Source organism: Notamacropus eugenii, chromosome 1 (genome assembly GCF_028372415.1).
Source record: "Notamacropus eugenii isolate mMacEug1 chromosome 1, mMacEug1.pri_v2, whole genome shotgun sequence".
NCBI lineage: Eukaryota > Metazoa > Chordata > Mammalia > Diprotodontia > Macropodidae > Notamacropus > Notamacropus eugenii.
The window spans coordinates 160,592,092-160,608,843 of NC_092872.1; the positions used below are offsets into that span (position 1 = coordinate 160,592,092).

The 16,752-nt window shown below is 37.6% G+C and overlaps 1 protein-coding gene across 1 annotated transcript; it reads right to left on the reverse strand.

Annotated features, from left to right (window-relative positions):
• Positions 1–12,049: 12,049 nt before the first annotated feature.
• LOC140524252 (ubiquitin-conjugating enzyme E2 G1) lies at positions 12,050–13,457 on the reverse strand. The gene has a single exon (XM_072638635.1). The coding sequence runs from the start codon at positions 13,309–13,311 to the stop codon at positions 12,799–12,801; it is 513 nt and encodes a 170-aa protein (XP_072494736.1). The 5' UTR covers positions 13,312–13,457; the 3' UTR covers positions 12,050–12,798.
• Between the last annotated feature and the right edge of the window lie 3,295 nt (positions 13,458–16,752).

Here is a 16,752-nt window from a genome sequence, read left to right on the forward strand (position 1 = left end):
TAAGAGAAATGATAACCTTTTGGCCAATCTGTTTTTAAAAACAAATACAAAAATCAAATGAATGAAATAAAGAAAATTGAAAATTAAACAATAACAAAGAAAAAATAATTATCAGAATCTACTATACACAGTTACATGAGAATAAAACTACAAATTCAAAAGAAATAGATTTTCTATAAAATTATAAAATATCAAAATTAATAGAACCCCAAATATAAATTTTTATAATTTAAAATTCAAAAAAGAAAATCTAACTAGACATAAAAGAACTACTAAATGGGGAGGGAGTAGAAGCAAACCTGATATAAATGGATTTACAGAAGAATTTTATCAAACTTTTGAAGAATAATTAATACTTATGTAACACAAAATAAATTTCATAAATTGAAAAAGAAAGCACTCTTCCCAACTTCTCTTATAAGAGAAGTACAGCCTTAATACCTATATCAGGAAAGGGACAGTGAAATGAAAATAAACCAACATTATTAATCAATATTGTTTCAAAGTTTTTAAATAAAAACTGGCAAAAAAGATTATAGTAATGTATCAAGAAATCATTCATTATGATCAAGTTGAATTTATACTATGGATACAGCAATGGTTCAGAAGTAGGAAAAACTGACATAATCGTATTAAACACAAATCATCCCAAACTGCATGATAATATATTTATAAATGCAGGGGAAGAGGGAGCTGTTGACAAAGTACATCAATCATTTATATTTAAAAAAGAAAAAACAACCCACTACAAAGCCTAAGAATAGGAGAATCTTTTTTTTTTTTTTACAGAGTAAAAAGTACTTACATAAAACCAAAACCTAGAATTTTATGCAGTAGAGAACCACTAGATTCTTTTTCAATAAATATGAGTAAAATATAAGACTAAAAAAAAAATTCCATTTACCCTTCTGTTACATGAAAGAATTTATAAATTAAAGGAATAAATTCAGGCAAAGAGATGACAAAACTATCAAAATTTGCTGATGATATGATGGTTTATTTAGTACATATGAAGAAATCAAAATGTTAACTGACAATAGTTTCAGTAAAATATCAGTTTATTAAAATGTTCCACAAATTTCAACACCATTTCTATGTAGTAATAATAAAATACAGGAGGAAACATAGAGTGGGAAGTCCCTTATAAAATAAATACAAAATGCATAAATATTTGAGATTTAATTTACTAAAACACACAAAGTATCTGTATGGATACAGTTAGAAAATGTTATCTATGGAAATAAAAAAAAACAACTAACATAATTGTATGGATATTCAGTGCTCATGACTAGGCCCTGTCAATAGAAGAATGATAATACAATTAATGTATATTTCCAGATTTAGTGCCATAGAAAACTAGTAAATAGAAATACTACTCAAATACTCCAAAATATAATTTATTTGACAAGAATTGTTGAGAAAACTGAAAAAATAACCCAGTAGAAAGAACAACAGTTTACATCATATATTGTAATAAACTCAAGATAAATGTACAAGTGTAATACTAAAAAGGTTACCATAAACAAAATAGAAGAGAAACAGATCAGATACCTTTCATAGCTATGAGTACAGGGTGAATTATTAACCATATAAGGATTAGAATTGATTACAAATATATAATTTTGATTCTATGAAATTGAAAAGTTTCTATGTGAACGAAATTAATGTAACTTGGATAAAAAGAGAGGTGGCCAACTGAGAAACATATCTTTATATTAAATATCTCTGATAAATTTCTGATATCCTAGACACAAAGGACACACACACACACACACACACACACACACACACACACACACCCCATATGCATATACACATACATATATATTTATATGCATGTGCGCACATATATATATATGTATCATTCCTTAATAAATAAAAGATCAAAGAATAAGAACAAGTAGTTCTCACAAAAAGAACTGCAAAGTCTTAACAACAATGTGAAAGGATACTCCAAATCACTAATAATAAAAAAAAAAATCAAAATAAAGGTTTTATCTCACACCCAACAAATTAGCAACCATGATAAAAGATGTGAATATTTAAAATTTGAGAAGCTGCAAAAGTTAGAAATGCAATGTATTTTTACACAAGCAATGAAATAGCAAAAAACCATTTTTGAAATAAATTTAGAATTATGATGAGCCACAACTAAAATGCTTTGCCTTTTGACCCAGATATCCCACTGATAGGTATATGCCCCAAAGAAGTTAATAGTCAAAGAAAATGGCCTATGTTCACCAAAATATATCTAATAGCCTTTTTTCTAGTAGCAAAGAACTAGAAAAAAAATTATACAGGCATTGATTAGAAATGAAAAAAAGTTGTGATACATGAATATAATCAAATATTACTGTGTTTTAACAATACTATGTTTATGATGAATGTAGAGAGCCAAGGAAAGACATGAACTGATATAAAGTAAGCAGTATCAGGAAAATGATTTGCACAGTGATTACAACAAAGGACAATTTTTAAAAAGTCAAAACAATCAAAATCACTGTGAAATTATAATGACCAATCTCCGCTACAAAGAACAAATATAAGAAGGCACTTACTACCCATCTTTTGCAGAACTGGGAAGTGGAGTATTTGGATATAGAATGTTGCATATATCAGATTTTTTGGATGTATTGGTTGGTGAGGTTTGTGGATATAGAATGCTACATATAATATCAGAGTTTTTTTGGATGTATTGGTTAGATTTTCTATTCTTTTTAATCCCTTCTTACACAGGATGACTCTCTGGGATGGGAAATGTAAGTGATATAAAAATAAAAGATATAAATAAAATTTTATTTAAAAAATTTTCTCCTATTAAGAGATATAAAAGGCATTTCCTCTTGTCCTTTTTTTTTTATGACAAGACTTTTTTTTTTTTAAATGATGTTAATTTTTTATTCTGCTCATCTCTCCATTTAAAGCTCATTCTGGTAGATAGCATAAAATGTTGGTCTAAACTCAATTTCTGACAAACTGCTTTCTAGTGTTTCTAGTAATTCCTCTTGACTGTGGTATACATTTTAGGCATGGTCACTGTGTTATTAATTATTTTTATTGAACAGGAAAGTATTTTCACAAATAACTGTGATGCAAAAATAAAAAATCAGTTAAACTTATTTTTTAAAGATCAGAAATCTGACAAACATTATTACTAAGCCATGTAAGGTAACTGAAAGTTTGTTTAGAAACATACAAAATGTCTAAGAAACCATTAGAAAAGCATGCTAATTGAAAACAAATATCCTTTGGTTTAGTTCAACAAGCATTTATTGAAAGCATAGTTTTGTACAGATCACTCATGATAGGCACTTTTGGAGGAGAATACAAAGATAAATAAAACATGATCTTTCCCTTCATGGAGCTTATAATTTCTATAATTTCCAATTGATTCTACCTGTACAATATTTTTCTAATCAATTGTCTGCTCTCTAGTCTCACTATATTTCTTAAACTGTTGCCATACATGTTTAACCAATCTCCTCATCTTCAGCCTTGCCCAATTCCAATTTGTTCCTCTGCTAATTAATTACTTTTCTTTTGCACAAATCTGATTTCATTTTTCTACTCAAATTATTTCTGTTTCAATAACTATGGTCATCATCCTAGGCAACCTTGATATTCGTGTTCCTGATCTTCTAAAGCCCTGGTCTACCAATTCCTGAAACTTCTCAAAATTACACTGGGAGGCAGAGGACCTGAGTTCAAGCATTGGTGTTGCTACTAAATATAGACATGACTTGGACATTTCATTTAACATCCTGGGCCACAGCTCCCTCACTGTAAAATGAGGGTTAGAATCATGATTTCTAATTTTTAACCTAGCCTTGTACGGTACTCCCTGCCATAGACAGGGGTGGTCATACCCTAGACTTTAATATCACTTGAAATTATTCAACTGGATTTTCAGGTTGAAATCCACATTGTTAACCTCCTTCTCACCAATCTCTCACATATTTTCTTTTCATGAAATTGCCATTGGGCCCCACCATAACTCCTATTCTCTTAAACAATTCCTTCTGTTACAGGCTATCATTCCTATTGGGGCTACCTTTCTCAATCTTCACAATGCTGATTTTATGTTTACCTATTGATGTAAATAGAGTGTTCAGTCTGAAGTCAGGAATACTCATCTTCCTGAGTTCAAATCTGGCCTCAGACACTTACTAGCTGTGTGGTCCTGGGCAAGTTACTTAACCCTGTTTGCCTCAATTTCTTTACCTCTAACATGAGTTGGAGAAGGAAATGGCATATCTTTACCCAGAAAACTCGAAATGGGGTCACAAAGAGTAGGACATGACCAAAACAGCTCAACAACAACAAATTTCAGTAATACAACTCTTCTCCAGACTTGAATCTATTAGTTCCTTGATTATCTGAAGTTCCTGTCCTGCTCACCTCCCTTAAATATTTCTATTATTTTTTTAAATTTATTTTTAGATTTCAACATTCATTTCCACAAAATTTTGAGTCACAAATTTTCTCCCCATCTCTCGTCTTCCCCCACCCCATAATACCTTGCATTCTGATTACCCCTTCCCCTCCATTCTATCATACTCCATCTTTCTCTTATCCCCATCTTCTCTCTTTTCTTATAGGGCAAGATAAGTTTCTATACCCCATTACCTGTATTTCTTATTTCCCAGTTATATGCAATAACAATTCTCAGCATTCATTTCTAATACTTTGAATTTCAACTTCTCTCTCTCCCTCCCTCCCCACCCATCTCCACTGACAAGGCAAGCAATTCAATACAGGCTTTGTATGTGTAGTTTTGCAAAAGACTTCCATAACAGTCATGTTGTGTAAGACTAACTATATTGCCCTCCAACCCAAACTACTTCCTTCCCTTTTTTCTTCTGTTTTCTCCTTGGACCTCATCCCTTCCCAAAAGTATTTTCTTCTAGTTGCTCCCTTCTCCCATTTGCCCTCCCTTCTACCATCCCCCTCACCCCACTTGTCCCCTTTTCCCCTATTTTCCTGTAGTGTAAGATAGATTTTCATACCAAATTTAGTAAGTATGTTATTCCCTCTTTAAGCCATATGTGAAGAGAGTAAGCTTCACTTTTCCCCTCTCATCTCCTTCCTTTTCTCCTCCATTGAACAAGATTTTTCTTATCTCTTTCTCCCTTTCTCCTCCCAATACTTTCCTCTCTCACCCCTTAATTTAATTTAACTTTTTTTATGGATATCATCTCTTCTGATTCAACTCAACCTGTACTGTGTGTGTGTGTGTGTGTGTGTGTGTGTGTGTGTAATCCCTCCACCTACCCAAACACTAAGAAAAGTCTCAAGAGATATTATCTTTCCATGTAGGAATGTAAACAGTTCAGCTTTAGAAAGTCCTTTATGATTTTTTTTCCTGCTTACCTTTTCATGCTTCTCTTGATTCTTATGTTGGAGAATCAAATTTTTCTATTCAATTCTGTTCTTTTCATCATGAATGCATGAAAATCCTCTATATCATTGAATGACCATTTATTCCTTTGAAGCATTATATTCAATTTTTCTGGGTAGGTGATTTTTGGTTTTAATCCCAGGTCCTTTGACTTCTGGAATATCCTATTCCAAGCCCTTTGATCTCTTAACGTAGAAGCTGCCAGATCCTGTGTTATTGCATTTCCACAATACTTGAATTGTTTCTTTCTAGCTGCTTGCACTATTTTCTCCTTGACCTGGGAACTCTGGAATTTGGCCACAATGTTCCTAGGAGTTTCTCATTTTGGATCTCTTTCAGGCAGTGATTGGTGGATTCCTTGAATACTTATTTTGCCCTCTGGTTCTAGAATCTCAGGGCAATTTTCCTTGATAATTTCATAAAAGATAATGTCTAGCCTCCTTTTTTTGATCATGGCTTTCAGGTAGTCTCATAATTTTTAAATTGTCTCTCCTGGATCTATTTTCCAGGTCAGTTGTTTTTCCAATGAGATGTTTCACATTATCTTCTCTTTTTTTCAGTCTTTTGGTTTTGTTTTTTAACTTCTTGGTTTATCTCATAGTTATTAGCTTCTCTGAATTCCAGTCTCTCTTTTAAAGAACTATTTAGTCCAGTGAGCTTTTGAATCTTCTTTTCCATTTGGCTAATTCTGCTTTTTATTGCCTCCTTCTCCTCATTGGCTTTTTGGACCTCTTTTTCCAATTGAGTTAGTCTGTTTTAAAAGTGTCATTTTCCTCAGCATTTTTTGGTTCTCCTTTAGTCAGCTGCAGACTTGCTTTTCAAGCTCTTCTATGGCTTTAACCCATTTCATATTCATTTTGGAGGTAGTGGAGTCAGAAGCCTTGACTTCCTCTGACAGTATGCATTGTTCTTCCTAATCTGAAAGGATGGAAGGAGATGTCTGTTCACCAAGGAAGTAACCTATGGTCTTATTTTTTTCCCCCTTTTTTGGGCATTTTCTCAGCCAGTCACTTAACTTCTGAATCCTTTGTCAAGAGAAGGGTCCTAGTGCTCCTCCCCATCGCAGTACCATGCTCAAGGCTGAGGTTCAGATCAGCCACTCAATTCCCCCAGAGGCTTTAAGCTGAGCTATCTGGACAATGGACCCAGGCTGCTTCTGTGACCACCATAGCCACCCACCACCTGCTGCTGCTGCTTTTGCTTCTGCTGGAAGGACCTGACTCCCCTCTAGCCCAGGTGGGAAAACCCTCCCACACTGACCTTTGGAGTTTTCTTTGTTGCTTGTGGGTTGAGGGATCTGAGACCCTCCCTGCTGGGAATTCTGTTCCAGAGGTCTTTTCAGGTCCTGTTCCTCCCAGTGCTGCATGGCCAGGGCTTGGCTCCACTCTGTTCAGCATCCCACGGGATAGACCTTTCCTGTCAGCCTTCCTGGTTACCTTTGGCTGGGAATCTCTTTCATGCTTTCATTCTGTGGCTTCTGCTGCTCTAGAATTTGTTGACAGTCATTTTTTACAGGTATTTTGTGGTCTGTGGGGGAAGCACTAGAGTATATGCATCTTTCTACTCTGTCATCTTGGCTCTGCCCCCTTCCATATTTCTAACGAACAAGTCAAGAAAACATGCTGACTAAATTCATCAGAAATGTATCTAACATAATCTAGGCTGTCATTATTTTGACAGACATTTTTTTCTTCATTTAACTGACTCATTATCACATTTCCCACAGAGGCTATTTCAAACCTGTCCCTGCTTCAAGCTACAAAATATGCTCTCTTCCATCTATTTTGGCTGATAACCTCAACTAAAGAATTTATTAAGATTGAAGTTATCTCAAGCAAACTCCTTCACTAATCTTTCCAAGACCTAAAAACCTGAGTCTCCTCTTTTCCTCTCCCTTTATTCTCCAGTTTCTAAGGATGAAAAGTCCTCATGCATGCCAAATCTTTAACCTTTTGATTGGTGCTCTTGATTCCCCACTCACCCTTCCTAACTTCAGCACACTTTTCTTCATAGGAACAGTGGATAGAGTCAGGAAAACTGGTTCAAATCCTGACTGGACCACTTACTAGATGGGTGAGTATAGGCAAGTCACTTAATCTTTTTCAGTCTTAGTTTCTTTATCTGTAAAATGGAGATAATAATACCTGCCTTGAGGCCCAAATGAGATAAAATATGTAAAGTACTTCACAAACTAGCTATAATGATGTTATTATTGACTTTTCAGTTTCATTATTTCCAAGGATTTCCAAAGTACTATGCTAAGTGCTGTGGATACAAAAAAAAAAAAATGAAAATTTTCTTGCCTTCACACAAGATAATTTGAGAAAATGGAAAGCACTAATGAGTAAAGGGATGTGTAAGGGCTTCCTGTATAATTTCTGAGCACAAATATAAGTTGTACAAAATATGTACAAAGTAAATGCAAGGTAATGGAGTGAGAAAGAGGAACTAGAAGTAGAGGGACTAGGAAAGGCTTTCTATAAATACTGTAAAATTGCTTGAGCTCTGAACTAAGCCAGGGATTCTATGTGACTGAAATGAGGACAGAGTGAGTGCATTCCAGGCAGGGGATATAGCTTATGCAAAGGCACTCTGAAGAAAGATGTGATTGAAGAACTGCAGGAAGGTGGAAATAATGTGTAAATAGTATAGTGGGGAGGAGTCAGACATATACCCAACAGAGGAATATGTATTTTGTCCTAGGGGCAAATAGGGAATAACTGAGGTTTATTGGGCAGGGGAATGACATCATCATATGCTTTAGGAATATCACTTAAGCAATTATGTAGAGTATGTATTCAAGAGGGGACAGTGTGGAAGCAGGAAGAAAATCAGCAAGCTTTTACAATAATCCAGAAAAAAAAAGTGATTAAAGTCTAAATGATCAGTGTGCTGGAGCCAGCTCAAACAGCTCTCCAGTCAGTTGTTAAATTTTTGGTGTAACTTTTTACATCTTGGAAACTGGCGAATACTACAAATCAATGATTTACTGATTTATTGTTTTGTTGACTGTCAACTTAAGAAAGTGATGGAGAAAATGTTAACTATGCAGATCAAAATTAAAAGTGTGTTTTGTATTTTTTTTTCCAGAGAGCCAGCTATCAACTACTTACCAGTATACCACTGGTCTTATGGTGGTGGTTCAGTGAAAAATGTGAGAAATGTTGTGGAAGTGGAACTAAAAAGACTTACTAACTTACTGTAGGGTAAGGGAGAAAAAGGACACTTTAAATGGGTGAACATGGAACTTTGGAAGGATGGTGGTGTTCTCAATAAAAATAATGGAAGTTAAGAAGGAGAATAGGTTTGAGGGGATAAACTGTGAAGTTAGGATTTTACTCTAGATTCTATGGAGTACTCTATATTTTAGAGTACTATACTCTAGTATTCTAGATTCAATAGAGTACCTGTAGACACTTGAGGGGAAGAGAGTTTGGCATTTGTATGGATTGGAAACAGGAGAGACAAAAAGGTATGGAAACCTACTAGGAAGTAGGTTTGACAAAATCCAGATCAGAAAGGATGAGGGCCTGAAGCAAGATGAAGAGATGGTTGGAGAAATATTGTGGTATCTGACTAAAGGAGTTGTGATAACTGAGGGAAAAGATAAAGTGAATAATTGAAAATGATTATAATTGAAAACAAAAGAATCTGGAAGGATGGTAGTAACTTAGTCCAAAATAAGGAAGCCTAGATAAGGGGCAAGTTCAAAGAGGAAAGATAATTACTTTTAGACATGCTGAGATTTTTATGCACCATAATATATCCAGGTGTAACTGGTAGTTGGCATTATAGGATGAGGTCAAAAGAGAGATATAAATTGCATATATTGATTTTGGAAGTATGTAAAGAGATGATAACTAAACCCATGACAGCTGATGAGATCCTGTTCTTGCCATATGTTCTTAGTAAAAAACCCTTTTGTTAAAAATTAAGTGATCTCAACTGGTTTGATTAATGACGAAGAACATACTGGTTCAGGAATGATATTAGACACCACAAAAACCCTTAGGACTACCCATTAGAATCCTGCAGAAGAGCCCTCTAGTCAATTGCCCTCTGGTTAACTAGCAATGCAAAAGGGAGTTGGTTTTAAGCTGAGCTGCTTGGACAATGGACCCAGGCTGCTTCTGTGGCCACCGGAGCTGCCCACTGCCTGCTGCTGCTGCCACCACCTCTGCTGCCACCTGGGGCCAGTGCTGGAGGGACCCTGCTCCCCTCTCACCCAGTTGGGGAAGCCCTCCCACACTGACCTTTGAAGCTTTCTTTGTGGCTTGTAGGTTGAGGGATCTGGGACCTTCCCCCCTAAGGATTCTGCCCTGGAGGCATGATCCTGTCCTGTTCCTCCCAGTGCCACATGGCCAGGGCTGGGCTTCACTCTGTTCAGAATCCCCTGGGATAGACCTTTCCTGTCAGCCTTCCAGATTATCTTTGGCTGGGAATCTCTTTCACTCTTTCATTCTGTGGCTTCTGCTGCTCTAGAATTTGTTGACAGTCATTTTGTACAGGTATTTTGTCAGCTGTGGGGGAAGCACTGGAGTATATGCGTCTTTCTACTCTGCCATCTTGGCTCCACCCCCAATGTTTTTTTTTTCTAACCATAACCCTATGATCCTATAATTCTATGAACTACTTGTTTGTCTGATTCTCAAGGGTTTTTCTTTAAAGCCACCATTGGTCCCCTTGTCTTTCATCATTCGCCACACACATTCATTCCCATGACTGTATTATTTCTATGTAAATAGCTGAAAAATATTTATTTCCATCTCCAATTTTTCCCTGACCTCTGTTCCTGTATTTTCAATTTCTTGCTAGTTTTCTCCATATAAGCATTATCATGACACTTGAAACTCATCATGTCCAAAACTGAACTAATCTTTCCTTCTAAAATAGTTCTTGATATATAATAATCTTGAATTATTTGACTTTTCTCTTTACCTCAATACCCCAACAAACAGGTTATCAGTTCCTATGCATTTACGTCTGTATTACTCTGGAAGAATTCATTATCTAAGCTACTTTCAAAATCAAATTTCATTAAAATATATGCCATGTTTTCCTCGTCCATTATATCAGGAAAGTCTGCTGAGAAGAATAGAAGGAAAGAAAGAGGAAGAAAGGAATATAAAGAAAGGAATTAGGAGAAAACAATATCTTTAATCACAAATTGAAGTCATTTGTTTGGAAGCTTTGAATTGTAGAAGGGTCTTAGCACCATCTAATTCCAAACCAAATTAAAAAAAAAAACTCCCCACTATGACATCCCGCACAAGTGGTAGGTCATCCAACCTTAACCTGAAAGCTTCCAAAATTGGTCCATTCTGCTCTGGGAGAGTTGTAATTAATAGTGAGTTGTTTCCTTGTAGCAAACTTAAATAATTCTATTTTCAATCTCCACCCACTCTTGCTAGTTTTGCCCTCACAGGCTAAACAGAACAAGTCTACTCTTACATATAACTGTTTTTCACACATTTAAAGAAAACTATCATGTTCTCCCTAACTCTTCTCTTCCCTGGGTTAAACATCTCTATTTTTTTAAAACTAATCTTCATGTGCTATGGATTCAAGGACCTCCACTATTCTAGTTTCTCTCTCTAACCACTTTTCAATGTAACATTCTAAAGCATGGGGTCCAGAATTGAATGTACTACTCCAGATGCTATCTGATTAGGGCAGTGTTCATCAGAGTGATCACATCTCTATTTCTAGAAGTTATTCCTCTTTTAATGCAACCCCAATATAATATTTGCTTTTAATGGCTGATATTAATGCATTTTGAACTCATATTAAGGTTGCTACCCAGTAGAATCTCTCCATCTTTTGCTAGCAATACCTCCCCCATCTTATACTTATGAAGTCAATTTCCTGAAACCAAGCATGTAAAACTTTACATTTATCCTTATTAAATTTCATGTTATTAAATTCATCTCAATTTTCTTGCCTGTCGAGATATTTTTGGATCCTGTTAGCATGTTAGCCATCCTAGTTTTGTACCATCTGCAAAGTTCAAGCATATGACCTCTGCCTTTATTTAAGTCAATGATAAAAATGTTAAAACACACAAGGCCAAGTACTCTCCTGGAGACCTTCTTCCAAGTTGAAATTGCACCATTAATCGTTGTTCTTTGAGTCCAATAATTTAATTAGTTTCAAGTATGTCTAAATATGCTATCTTCCAGCCTATATCTCACCATCCTTTGCATGATAAAAGCACAAGAAACATTATCAAACCCTTCGCTAAAATATATTAATACATATTATTTGCCCCCTGATATTGTTACTGCACTCTCAAAATATAGTTATTGCACTCTCAAAAAAGGAAATAATGTTAGTCTGGCACAACCTGTTCTTGGTGAAACCATCCTGGTTCTTTATGACCATCACATCCTGGGAAATGTTCACTAACCATTTCTTTAACAATACATTCTAGAATTTTGCCAGGAATTGAAGTCAACCTCTTTGGCCTATAGTTTGGAGTCTCCATTCTGTTTCTTTTTTTTTTTGAAAATCAGGACATGTTCCCTTTTCCAGTCCTATAGAACCTCTTCTGTTCCGGGCAATCTTTAAAATATCATTGACAATTGTTCAGCAATTCTATCTGCCGTTTCTTCAGTGTTGAAAGGGCAAAATACAACAAAATACTCGGGTTAATTTCATTCAAAGTACTTTAGAAGCAGCAAAAAGGAGGCTTAAGAGCTCTTGCTACAAACCATCCAAAAGATTAATGCATTCGGATTACAAACAAACAAACAAACAAACAAAAAGAACCTATTGATTACTCTCCCTTTCAAGTTATCATTAAACTTTCTGCTGGAACAAGTTAGAAAGCAAAGGGGAATGTTTTCAAACAAGTACAAAACTGTAGTAAATGAAAGATTTTAATGAAGTCTCAATGGTTTAAAAGAAAATTAAATGGACAACCTTAATCCTAAATGATTTAAATCTGACACGCTTTAAGAGTCTCTTTAAACTGATAGAGAAACAATCCGGGATGGAGAAAGAAAATCTGCTAAAATCTTTAGAATGTGTACTTTTATCCTAACTTAAAGAAGCATCACTTGATACATTGTGTATTCAGAATGTACATGAACAGTATATATGTGTGTGTGTATTTATATACATTTATCATCCAGATTATGTTATACTATGTACATGTTTTTACAATTGTTCCGGAAGGTCAAAGTAGTTCATTAGAATCCAAAATATGTAGTCATCCTTAAATTGGCCTCTATTAGTCTCTCGTCAGCACCGATAACTGGCACCTTTCGCAGCTGCCACGTCTCTGCCAGTGTCTGTCAAGGTGCTACAGTAGTGCAGTAAGAGATGGGAAGAACGCAGGCGAGGACACGAAAATAGAACCGGTGCCACATTTGCCACAAGTCCAAGTGGCTGCACGAACGTCACTCCGAAGCGGTCTCCTGGCTCCTTCGGACGCAGCGGGCCACTTTCCTTTTGAATTCCCCGTGGCGGTCTTCCCTCCACTCTTTGGCTGCGTCCACGTTGGCGGGCGAGTCTCCGTTGGGATCGGCCAGCATGGAGATGACGCTGATCATGATGGTCTCCACGGTGTGGATGGGCAGCCAGCGCTCCTCGGGCTTCTCGTAGCCGTACTTGTCCTCTCCCGGCTCGTGGAGGATGGAAATGCACACGTCCCCGTTCTTGTCCACGTTCGGGTGCCAGATCTCGGTGACGAACCTCATCTCCGGGGGTCGCAGGGGGTAGTCTTTGGGGAAAGTGAGGTGAGCTTTGAATACGCCGCCTTCGTAAAGGGTGTCGGGAGGACCGATGACCAGCACCTCCCAGCGGTACAGGTCATTGCCGTCTATCAAGCCCGCCGAGAAGCCTTCCACAGGGTTTTTGTTGAGCTCCGTCAGCTGTCTTCGCAGGAGCAGCGCCGACTGCAGCTCCGTCATCCTCCTGGCCGGCCCCGAGGGATGTAGGGGCAGGGGGCTGCGACCCGCTGGGGAGCCTGTGGCGGGGAGTCGGGGCACCTGAGGCCCAGGCGGAAGGAAGTTCGGGGGAGGCGGGTAGGCCGCCGCGTGATGGAGCTCGCCTCGCCTCACCTGGCTGCACGCTCCGCCCCGCCTCCCTCTCGCTGTTCCCCGCCCCGTGGCTGCTCCCCGCCCACACATGCACACCTGGCCCTAAGGTGTCTTAGGGAGCCCCGCTGCCAGGCGCCAAGGCTCGCTTTATTTACCGCACCATGGGGCTGGGATGACCTTGGATTTTCAAAGGCTATGCCAGGAGATGCTGATCATGGGTGCGCTGGCCACTTGGGGATGAACGCTCTGGCCATGGTAAAGCCAGGACACAAAAATGCAAAATGCAATAGGAAGGGCACTGTCTGTAGAGTCAGGATCTGGGCTCCAATCCACCCTCTGAATGCCTGTGAGTCTTTGTTCAAATCACTTCATTTCCTTAGACATCAGTTTCCTCATCTATAAAATAATGAGGTTGGACTAAATGACCTCTGAAGTGACTTCCCAACTCTAGATTTATGATCCTTTGGGACTATATACTGCATCAAATGTATGGAAGGACAAGGTTGGGTGACACAGTTGGCGGGGCATGGATAGATTTCTGATCTCAAACACTGGTGGGAGTGCCCTGATACTAATGAGATCATAGAGCAATTTGAGTTTTGAGAATAGCTGTCATATCTGTCCCTTTCCATGCAAGATATTGCTCCCCTATTTCAGGCCCTTATCACCTCCTCTCTGAAGTATTACAATAGCCTCTATGCTGATTTTTAGTCTCTCCCTATTCTACTCCATTTTTTATACCACTGCCAAATTAATCTTTCTAGAAAACAGGACTAATCACAAAGCTTTTCTCTTCTATTTGAAAACCTTCAGTAAATCCCAACTGCCTACTAACTAAATACAAACTTCTCCACTTTACATTTCAAGGTCCCAAACTGGCCTCAGCCTACCTCTACAGCTTCTCTTTGCACCCTACTGGCTTCAAATTGGGATCATTCTTAAAAAAGATCTGGTCCTGCCCACTCCCACTTCTATTCAAGGAATGGACTTCTCCCATATCCAGCCCCCATCCTTTCCTATTTTTCCTTTCTTCCTATTCCTCCATTTTTCAAGGCCCAGTGCAGGTGATACCTCCTACCTATATGAAGCCTTCCTTCATGCTTTCACTAGAAATGATTCTTCTTTTTTTGAATCACTCTGGGCTCTTGGGCCTCTCTGTTGTATTTTATAATTTTACCAGTTCCACTGTAGTGTAAGTTATTTGTGTGCATGTCTCATAGCCTTGTAGACTTTAAGTACCTGCTCTAACAGGGGCTATGTTATTTTATGTTAGCCCTTGAGCATATGTTTCTGTTTTAATCTCCCTCTCTACCATATCCCCAATAGAACCTTATGAAATCATAAGGTAATGTAAACTGTTCTTTTGCATGTAAGAAGGGAATAAGCATTTATTTAGCCCCTACCAGGTGCCAGGTACTGAACTGAGTGCTTTAAAAATATTATCTCATTTGATCCTCATAACAACTCTGGTATGTAGGTGCTATGATTATCCCCATTTTACAGCAGAGGAAATAGAGGCAGATAGAGGTTAAATGACTTGCCCAACGTCATCACTTATTGTCTGAGGCCAGGTTTGTACTCAGGTCTTCCAGATTCCAGGTCAAGCACTATACCACTGTTGCCTATAAGAAAAATCTACTGCATGCTCATTTAATTAAATAAAGGGATATTTGTTCTAAATTAACATAACTATGATAATTTTACCTAAATAGGCTTACTTGGGAATTTAAAAAAAAAACAATGCTAAATTGGAGTTAAAGGCATAATTAAAATTCATTTCCTTCTATCCTAAAACAACCCCATTATTTTGGCTCTGAATTTGTGAGCATGTCTAGGCTGACAAGAGGTATTGTAAGCACCAAGACCACAGATTATCAAGATACAAGATGATTTTGGACAAAGCCTTGCCGTACTGTGAGATGCCACATGTCCCAGAGTGGAGAGACAGAAACCGTCCAAAATGGGTGCCCTCCCTTTCAACATTTTGAAGCTCTTTCACCTCTGATCAATTAAAATATTTAATGAAAAGCAAATGCTAACTGATCTTATTTATACAAGTGCTTTATTATCTTGTGCATTTTACCACAACCTACCTGGATCTTAATGTGACCTAAAGAGACGGTCGGCATTTATTACAAATGTGAGGGTGTAAGCTTCTGGCTGAACAATTAATCACTGACACTAAGGAATTTCTTCTCTTCAGGTGGGGAACCCATCCAAAAACCAAGAAAAATAATCAGGCTAATTAATTCTTATCTGCAAAGAGCAATTAGATAAACGACCTAAAAAAAAGGCTTGTCACCCCTAGTGAGACACTCAGTTTCTAAGGAGAATAATATGTCTGGGCCTCTCCTTCACTGGGCTGTTGATACTGTGAAATGGAGATGACAGAAATGAAAGGAGGGAAAATGCTAGGGGAGTAGGTTAATTAGAGTGGAATCCAATATGTGATAAAAAAGAAAGTTAGATTTTGCGTGATCTCGTCACCCTTACATCTCCGCCATATGCATTGTCAGTAACTAAAAAGAATGTATTCACATCTTTAAACCTGGGATATGATATAAAGAGGCCAAAAGTGTTCTCTAGGTTGATCTCATGTGATGCTTTGTTTTGTACAGAGTGGAGCTGCTTCTTCTGCTTGCTATCTGTTAACTTAAAACTGCCTGGTATGAGCTTAGAGTGATTGGGCTGATGTGAAATGCAGAGCTCTGTTGCAATGAATAAAGTCTGTCATTTTTCAGAAATGCTCCATCTCTGTCTGATTATCTCTGTCTCTCTGTTTTTCTGTCTCTGTGCCCACACCCACATTAAGCTATCAAACCAGACCAATTGCCTTGCCAATTCAACCCCACATTCACTTTTGTGTGACCCCAGGCACATAGCTTTTACAGGCTTTGCTTTCCCTATATGTAAAATGTAGAGGTTGGATTAGATGGTTTCTTAAATGTCTTCCAGTCTTCCCCCTCCAAGAAAAGGGGAATTGATAGTCCCACAGTGCTATGTACTGGTCAGAGTACACCTCAAATGTTGTCTTCAGTTCTGGGAATCACATTTTTAGAAAGACACTGATAAATTGGTATGCATCAAGTGGGGGCAAAAAAAATGATAGTGAGGGAACTTGAAATATTGTCATTTGTGGAACTGGGAATATTTGTTCTAGTTGGAGAAGACTGGGACACAATAAATTTTCAACTCCTAGAAGGATTGTTGTGAACGAGAGGTATTAGATTTGTTCTACAAAGGTCCAGAGGAAGAGCTAGGAACAGTAAAAGTTATAGGGAGGTAGATTTCAGCTCAGTACAAGGAAAAACT

Coding starts and splice junctions, on each gene's coding strand:
- LOC140524252 (XM_072638635.1), bottom strand. CDS start 13,311: ATGACGGAGCTGCAGTCGGCGCTGCTCCTGCGAAGACAGCTGACGGAG.